At 33.6% G+C, this 9,154-nt stretch overlaps 1 protein-coding gene across 1 annotated transcript; it reads left to right on the top strand.

The window, feature by feature from the left end:
* The first annotated feature begins 243 nt into the window (after positions 1-243).
* On the top strand, positions 244-5,932 carry LOC118045276 (TMV resistance protein N). Its single transcript, XM_035053862.2, has 7 exons — positions 244-578; positions 866-1,361; positions 1,473-2,568; positions 2,667-2,942; positions 3,049-3,945; positions 4,057-4,792; positions 5,555-5,932. Exons 1-7 carry the CDS (start codon positions 473-475, stop codon positions 5,602-5,604), a joined length of 3,657 nt encoding a protein of 1,218 aa, XP_034909753.1. The 5' UTR covers positions 244-472; the 3' UTR covers positions 5,605-5,932.
* The last annotated feature ends 3,222 nt before the right edge of the window (positions 5,933-9,154 follow it).

Here is a 9,154-nt window from a genome sequence, read left to right as displayed (position 1 = left end):
AAATATGTTTGTAATAAATATAAAAGACAATTATATTATAATTTCTTCCTTAAAATTATTCAAAATATAGTATTAGAATTCCTTAAAATAAAAGACAATTATATTTTAATCCATAATTAAAGAGTTTCTCCTGAACCAAATAATAAAAAAATTGTATAACTTTTTTGGATGAATTGTTAATGTAAGGACTGTTTGGGGTCCTGACATGGCTGATTTTATTTGAATATATTATTTGATTAATGTTGACTCTACTATGGCTGCCTTGCATTGACTGGAAATTTCAGTATTCAAGAACCTTGCTTTGCTCTGCAGCTAGCTTCTCTGTCCCATTGCTGCCATTTCATAGATAACTCTTCTTTGCTTCTTTCTCGCTTTAATTTCATGTCTTGCTCATAACGATAACTTGAAAGCCTCACGTTCAGATAGATAATCAGTGACCAGTTCATCCTATATCATTCTATTTAATTTAGAAATGCAGAAAGAAAAACGCAAGCAATCCAAAGATGAAGACAACGATTCATCCTTGCGGAAGAGAAGAAAAGCTGACCTCAGTAAGCCTGTCAGTTTTGTCTCCACAGGTAAGGCTGATGCGTGAGTCTATATATATATAGGAGCTGCTAATTCGATTTGAATATGTTATTTGATTAGTCTGATCACAGGATAGGTTGTGTATACTACTTCTGCCTTGCTTTGACTCGACATTCCTGGTGCTTTCTCCTGCAAATGAATAGAAATCACATCCTTTCTCTTTCTCCTATACAAAGAATACAATTAACCTCATTTCCATATCATAGCTTTGGAATTTCATAGCTAACTCTTTGTTATATTGCTCCATTGGTAATTGATTGTGCCTTGATTTCTGCAGCTGCCAAGACAGAGCCAGAGTCTTCTCGATCTAGACCAGAAGGGGCCTATGATGTCTTCTTGAGTTTTAGAGGAGAAGACACTCGCAAGACATTTACAGATCATCTATATACTGCCTTGGTCCAAGCAGGAATCCACACTTTTCGAGATGATGATGAACTTCCGAGAGGAGAAGAAATCTCCCATCATCTCCTTAGGGCAATTGAAGAATCAAGGATATCCATAGTTGTCTTCTCAAAAGGATATGCTTCTTCTAGATGGTGTCTCAATGAACTTGTAGAGATTCTTAAGTGCAAAAATAGGAAAACCGGTCAGATTGTTCTTCCTATATTCTTTGACATTGATCCTTCAGATGTGAGAAAACAGACTGCCAGTTTTGCAGAAGCATTTGTTAAACATGAAGAGCGTTCTCAAGAGAAGTTGGTGCAGGAGTGGAGAAAAGCTCTTAAGGAGGCTGGAAATCTATCTGGATGGAATCTGAATGATATGGCAAATGGGTATGTCTTTTTTCCAAATTTATGGAGTCAATATACTTTACATTTTTCAATGTGAAACAATAAAATGCTTAATTGACTCGCTATCAATGTCTGGCTTTTGTCTATGAGCAGGCATGAAGCAAAATTTATCAAAGAGATTATCAAGGATGTGTTCAATAAATTAAGTCGCGAGTACTTATCTGTTCCTGAGCACCTAGTAGGTATGGATCTTGCTCATGATATTTTGGACTTTCTAAGTACTGCAACAGATGATGTATGCATTGCGGGCATACATGGGATGCCAGGAATAGGAAAGACGACAATAGCAAAAGTTGTATTTAATCAACTCTACTACAGATTCGAGGGAAGCTGCTTTCTTTCGAATATCAATGAAACATCAAAACAATTCAATGGTCTGGCTCTTTTACAAAAGCAACTTCTTCATGATATTTTAAAACAAGATGTTGCTAACATCAATTGTGTTGATAGAGGAAAGGTTCTGATCAAAGAGCGACTTTGTCGCAAAAGAGTTCTTGTTGTTGCTGATGATGTGGCTCATCTGGAACAGCTGAATGCATTGATGGGAGAGCGAAGTTGGTTAGGTCGCGGAAGTAGAGTAATTATTACAACAAGAGATTCTAGTGTTCTACTTAAAGCAGATCAAACATATCAGATCGAAGAATTGAAACCATATGAGTCCCTTCAGCTTTTCCGATGGCATGCCTTGAGGGACACAAAGCCAACAGAAGATTATATGGAGCTTTCGAAGGATGCAGTTGATTACTGTGGAGGACTTCCTTTAGCTCTTGAGGTTATGGGTGCTTGTCTGTCCGGGAAAAACAGAGATGGTTGGAAATGTGTAATTGAAAAATTGAGAAGAATTCCACACCGCGATATTCAAGGAAAGCTTAGAATAAGTTTTGACGCACTGGACGGTGAAGAACTACGAAATGCATTCCTTGATATCGCTTGCTTCTTTATTGATAGAAAGAAAGAGTACGTCGCAAAAGTGCTAGGAGCCCGTTGCGGTTACAATCCAGAAGTTGATTTGGAAACTCTCCGTGAAAGGTCTCTGATTAAAGTTAATTGCTTTGGAAAGATAACCATGCATGATCTATTTCGAGACATGGGAAGGGAGGTCGTTCGTGAATCGTCTCCAAAAGAACCTGGAAAGAGGACCAGAATTTGGAATCAAGAGGATGCATGGAATGTACTTCAGCAGCAGAAGGTAAGAGCTCAATGCATACATGAAAGCATAGTCATGTGTATTTTCTAGTCAAACTTATTACAAATAATTGTATGAAAGTTGTATTGATTTTTTTTTAGGGTACGGATGTTGTAGAGGGTCTTACACTGGATGTCAGAGCATCAGAAGCTAAATCACTGAGCACAAGATCATTTGCAAAAATGAAACGCTTAAATTTACTCCAAATCAATGGAGCACATCTCACCGGATCCTTCAAACCGCTTTCTACAGAGTTGATGTGGATTTGTTGGCTTCAATGTCCTTTGAAATATTTTCCATCTGATTTTACCTGGGATAATCTGGTTGTTCTTGATATGCAGTACAGTAACCTTAAAGAACTATGGAAGGGACAAAAGGTGCGAAACATTCTACAATCCCCAAAATTTCTCCAGTATGTAATTTATATTTACATGTTATGACTTTCTATGATTAATTTTCATTATTTTGTGCACTTTTATACAGATTCTCAATAGGCTAAAAATCCTTAATCTCAGTCATTCTCAGCACCTTATTAAAACACCAAACTTGCATAGTACAAGTCTAGAGAAACTAAAGCTGAAAGGTTGCTCGAGTTTAGTTGAAGTCCATCAATCTATTGGAAATTTGAAGAGCCTTGTTATCTTGAATTTGGAAGGATGTTGGAGGCTAAAGATTCTCCCTGAAAGCATTGGCAATGTAAAGTCTCTTAAACGTTTGAATATTTCTAGGTGTTCACAACTTGAGAAATTGCCAGAACGCATGGGTGACATTGAATCCTTAACCGAGCTGCTAGCCGATGGGATTGAAAATGAGCACTTTCTCTCTTCAATTGGACAATTAAAGTATGTCAGAAGGTTATCATTGTGTGGATACAATTCGACTCCACCAAGTTCTTCTCTGATTTCAGCAGGTGTTTTGAATTGGAAACGTTGGTTGCCAACACCTTTCATTGAATGGATAACAGTGAAACATCTTGAGCTTTCTAATGGTGGCTTGTCTGATCGTGCAATTAATTGTGTTGATTTTAGGGGTTTGTCCGCTCTAATCGAATTGGATCTAAGAGGAAACAAATTCTCTAGCCTGCCTTCTGGGATCGGTTTCATTCCCAAGCTAAGGTGCTTGTATGTTCACGGATGCAAATATCTTCGATCAATCCTGGATCTTCCCTCAAGTTTACAAACTTTAGGTGCGCTTTATTGCAAATCATTGGAAAGAGTAAGAATACCAATCAAGTCAAGAGAAGATCTCCATATAAATCTAGATGAAAGTCATTCGTTAGAAGAGATTCAAGGCATCAAAGGTCTAAGTAATATTTTCTGGTGTATTCGTGTTGATGACCGCAATCAGTCTCCAAATAAATTACAGAAGAGCGTTATTGAGGTACTATTTCTTTCTGTCTCTCTTGCACAAAAGTAAACACACACATTTGGCACATACATTGATTAATGTCTAAATTCTCATATTCATTGAAATCAATATATATTTATACAGGCAATGTGCAATGGTCGTCACCGGTATTTTATTGACAGCATTCCTGGTGAGATGCCAAATTGGATGGGCTACAGAGGAGAAGGATGCTCATTGTCATTCCATATACCTCCAGTCTTCCAAGGCGTAGTTGTTTGGTTTGTCTGTCCACTTGAGAAGGATGATCATTATTACTCACGGTCTGACACTATTATTATTATTATAAGAAATAAAAGAAATGGTATTCAATTGTTTGAAAATGAAATAAGTAATTGTATTGCGGGATGGATAAGATACATAAGTAGAAGTGAAATGGCAATGGAAGATTACTGTGGAGATGACGAATTGGAACTACACATATATTCAAAGCCAATGAAGAAATTGATGGCACTTGCCAATAGTACATGGTGCGGATGGTATTCAGATTTTCTTACAGAGTCACTGTTTTGCAATGAAATGGCAAAGGTTCGTCCCTATTGTGGTTTTGTTAAAGCAGCAACACCTGAGGAGTGGAGTGACTATTTATATTCAACAGAGTTAACGGGGCGCGTTGAAGAATGTGGGGTCCATGTGATCGCAGAGAAATTAGATTCATTTGAAAAGTCAAAAGTGGAAAGAGATACAGTGATGCCTTCACCATCGTCATATCATCTGCTTCCCCATCCCCATTATGGTTCAATTATAGCGTCTACACCAGAGCAATGGAGTGACTATTTATTTGCGAAGCTGCATAAATATAACCTCCATATAAGGCTTCTTGGTAAGAATGCATATTTCCTTTAGTTATTTCTATTTTATTCTATTTAATTTAAGAGATTAAATATTATCCTTAATTATTTTATTTTTCTTATTTATTCTAAAAAATTAAATATTATCTTTAATAATATTTTTTATTAAATATTTAAAGTCTAATTGGTTTTATTTTTTATTTTTTGATGTTATGATAATATTTTTCTTATTTAATTTAAAAAATAAATATTATAATAATTAGATTTATTGAATATCACTTAATTATATCATTATTTTATTGGTAGCAACTTATGAGTCTTTTAAGCCGAAAAAATAGCAGCTAGGAAGAGCTAAAATTAGCGAGTATTTAGAGTGTGTTTGATTTTATTGTTTATTCTTTGATTTCTTGATAAAAATTTCAAATTCTTGAAAACAAAAATTAAAAACTTATGCATTTTGATTTTGATTTTGATTTTTTTTTTTGAAAAACAAAAGGCCAACAATCACTAACATAATCTATTAAAATCACTTTATTTTATTTAGAAAATATTGAAAACTGATTTTTTGTTTTTTTACATTAAAATAAAAAAATTGAATAATGTTTTTATATTTTATTTCAAATTCGATATTTTTTTAAAAAAATGAAAATGATGTGATATTAATCTCTTTTTTTATTATAAAGTAAGTTTCTTAATTAAAAGTGAAGGGGATTTGTTTGTAATAACAAAATGCATATACAATGATGCAAAAGTTGTATTTAATCGACTTTGTATTGAATTTGATGGTTTTTTAGGGAACAACATATATACAAAGCAGTCAAGAGGAAGAGATCCTTTTACATAGAGACGCTTAAAGTTACTCCAAATCAATACGGTACTTGTATCTGACAAGTTGATATTTATTTGTTGGCTTGAAGATCATTCTCCAAACTTGAAAGTTCTATTGAATGCTCGTTTAAATCTTTTCCATCTGATTTGAAATTGGACAACCTAGTTGCTATTATCCATGATGTAAGTTACATTTTCAAGTGACAACTTTTGATACAACTTTTGTTTTTCTTATACGTTTGTCATTAGCTTTATGGCACTAGCGCCAATTAATATTTGTAATTTATGTTTTTTACTACTTTTTCATCTTCTTTTTTTTATGTACAACTTTTGTTTTTTTTTCCTGTTAGCTTTATGGCACTAGCACCCATTTATAATAAATCTTGGAAAAAAACATAACATTGTTAGAAGACCAAACTTGCATAGTTCAAACCTAGAGAAACCTGACAATAATCTAATTTGTAAAATAATTAATTTATTATTAAATAAAGAAAAAACATAACAATGTTAAAACACTAAACTTGCATAGTTCAAACCTAGAGAAACCACAACAGTCTAATTTTAATTAAAAAAAGAAAGATGAAAAAGCCTTGAGAAAGCCAAAAGGCAAAATAATCCAAGAAATTCAAAAGCTAAGGGGCATGTTTAAATTATAAGAAAAAGTGATAACCGAAATAAAATGAATATGCCCTGGCCAAAACAATGAAAAAAGGCACATTAGAGAAGAGCGATAAAAGAAAAAATAGAAGACATAAAGAGTTGAATTGTTGATAGTGATCCTCAGTCTTTGATACCTTAAAACACTCTTTGAATCTTATGAATCATTTTCTTTCATAGCTAAGAACTACAACCTATGTTACATGTTTGTCAAAGTCCATTCTAATAAAGCAAACAAGCAACTTGAAATAATAAACAATACTCTCAAAATGCAAAGAGTACTTTTTTATAAGAGTCATGATATCGAGAACAAATTACTCATTATTATTCATGCTGATAAAATTAGAGTTCATAAGAAGAAATTTTTCTCAAACAAAACCTTGAGTTTTTTCTCAAACCTTCACTTTGAAACCCATACAAACAAAAGGTCACCTCCTAACGGATCTTCACCAATGACAAATATTGTTAACACAAGTATAATTTATATCTTTCCCAATAACCAAAGAGTTGCAAAGTTTTAAAAGTAAATTGTGTTAAATTCACATCAAAACAATTTTTGTTTTTAAAATGCATGAACAATATTTAAAAATATTATAGACAAAGATTTCTTCACCAAAACCAAAAAAACAAGGAAAGAAAAGCTACTTAAAACTATCATTTGTTCAAATCACTTGTCGCACCCTCGCGGCGGAGCGACGACTTTCAATTGAATTTCAGGGTCATTTTTTATTGATTTAAAGGAGTCGCCACCTAGTATTATAGTCACTAGGAACCCTAACTGGTCTTTCAGAGATTCTAAGGCAAGGGACTGGTTGCGTAAAGGGAAGGTATTAGCACCCCTAGTACGCCATATCTAAGGTAAGTTGCTTGGTGTTTGGTTTGCTCTATAATTGCTATGGTGTTGGTGTTTTCTAATCCCATCAGTTTTTCTAGGTTTAATTCAAATAAAATTTATTAGGATAGAAATCCAAGGAGATTCCATGTGCTTCAAAAGCTCATTTTTCCCTTAGTATTTCAAAAGTTTGCGACTCGTAAATCGCAAGGAGGAGGGACAAAAAAAATTTAGAAATCTAGGGCGCTAAAAAAACCTATTTTTTTTAGTATCTTATACACTCACGGCTCGTAAACCGTGGAATTTTTTTTTGAAATGTCCTTGATTATAATCAAGGCTTCTTTCAAGGATGTGTGCGGATTTATTACTCTCAATAATATTTTGGATATTTGTCCTTTAAGAATTTCTTTATCCAAACATTAGCGGTGAATAATAGATGAATTCCCCCTACCCAAAATAAGATTTTTATATGTTTTTGAATATTGGCCAATACCCTTTGGAGTTTTACAAACATGTTGTAAAATCCAAAAATGCAAGAAAAATAATTTTTGTTGTGTTTAAGAAATCCATGCGAAAACACATTTTTCAAAACTTCCAATATTTTTTTAATATATAAAAAAGACATTCGAAACATGTTAGGGTATTGGTCGTATGCAACACACAAAAAATATTTTTATATATTTTTTTGTCAAAAAACACAAGCATCACAGTTAATCGCAATTAAAGACAAGAAACCATGTGAATATATTCTCAAAGTTTGAAAGACTTACCTGCGAGGCAGCAACTGGAGGCGAAGTGTGTGGGGACAATGTGTGGCTGTTGTGGTTTGGAGGTTAGCTCTTGCTTTGTTTGGTTGGCGGCAGGGAAAAGAGAGTGCAGGGGAGCTTTGTTAGTTAAAAGGAGAAGGAAGAGGGCTTCCTTGGGCGGTGGCTATTTTTTTTTTTTCAAAGAAAGGTGTGCAGCCGGCTGGCTTAAAAGAGATGGGTTTAGGGTTTTGTGAATGCCCTAATTTTTTTGTCTTAAAATTGCTCTCCTCCAAATTTTCTCCTCCTTTTTTTATTATGACTGGAGGTTCATTTATATAGAAAATCTCTATCTGTGCTATTCAAGAAAATATTGCAATAATTATTGCAGAGATTGTCTTCTATAACCAGCACTAACAAATCCCATATATATGGTATTTTATATTGCATTGATTATTTTCCATAACCAGCACGAATCAAATCATATATCTATGGTATTTTATATTGCAATAATTATTTTCCATAACCAGTACGAATTAAATCATATATCTATGATATTTTATATTGTAGTAATTATTTTTCATAACCAGCACAAATCAAACCAAATTATTTATGATTCAGTAATTACCTCCTTGACATATTGCTTCCATAATATTAGTCATGATGCTCTAGGTTATCGCCACATGTAAACCCTTATATTTTTATTTTTTAGTTTTTTTTATATATATATTTCCTAAAAAAATCAAAACATGGGTCAAAAATTGCGTAGCAACATCACTAATGGAACACATTTTGAGATAATGACCCGTAAAGGGGGTAATATTTGCTTAGAAAGGGATTTGATCCTTTCGGGAAACCGAAAAAGAAAAAAATATATTTTATTGGTTTTAGGTGGATGATTTATTGATATTTTAAGAAAGAAGCAGTCTTCATTGCTTTTCAAAACCAAACTATGGGTCCATAAACATGTGGCACATACCTAGTTGAAAAGAAGATGCAACACCACTTGAGGGCCCCATCATTTAGACTTTTGATGGCAACCAAAGCTAAATTTAAAAACAAGACCATCTGAATTGTATAATCGTGTAGTTCACCATCTCTAAGCATGATTTTTACGATGCTCATCTATACTTGACCATTCATATCTTTCACCACGGTTCTCTGTCACCACTTCACATGCGCACATTCCCAAAAAAAGAGATAGCATGGAAAAATGTCTTTGCTTGTCGTCATAAATACAAGGGCTAAGATCTAACATAAGGAAAATAGATTTAGGAAAAGGAAAGCAGAAACAAAGCAAGGCACTAACAATTAGGAGGGGCAAAAACATGAAT

Source organism: Populus alba, chromosome 19, assembly GCF_005239225.2.
Source record: "Populus alba chromosome 19, ASM523922v2, whole genome shotgun sequence".
Taxonomy (NCBI): Eukaryota; Viridiplantae; Streptophyta; class Magnoliopsida; order Malpighiales; family Salicaceae; genus Populus; species Populus alba.
Note: the sequence above shows the minus strand (reverse complement) of the source record. Positions and strands in the feature narration are given on the sequence as shown.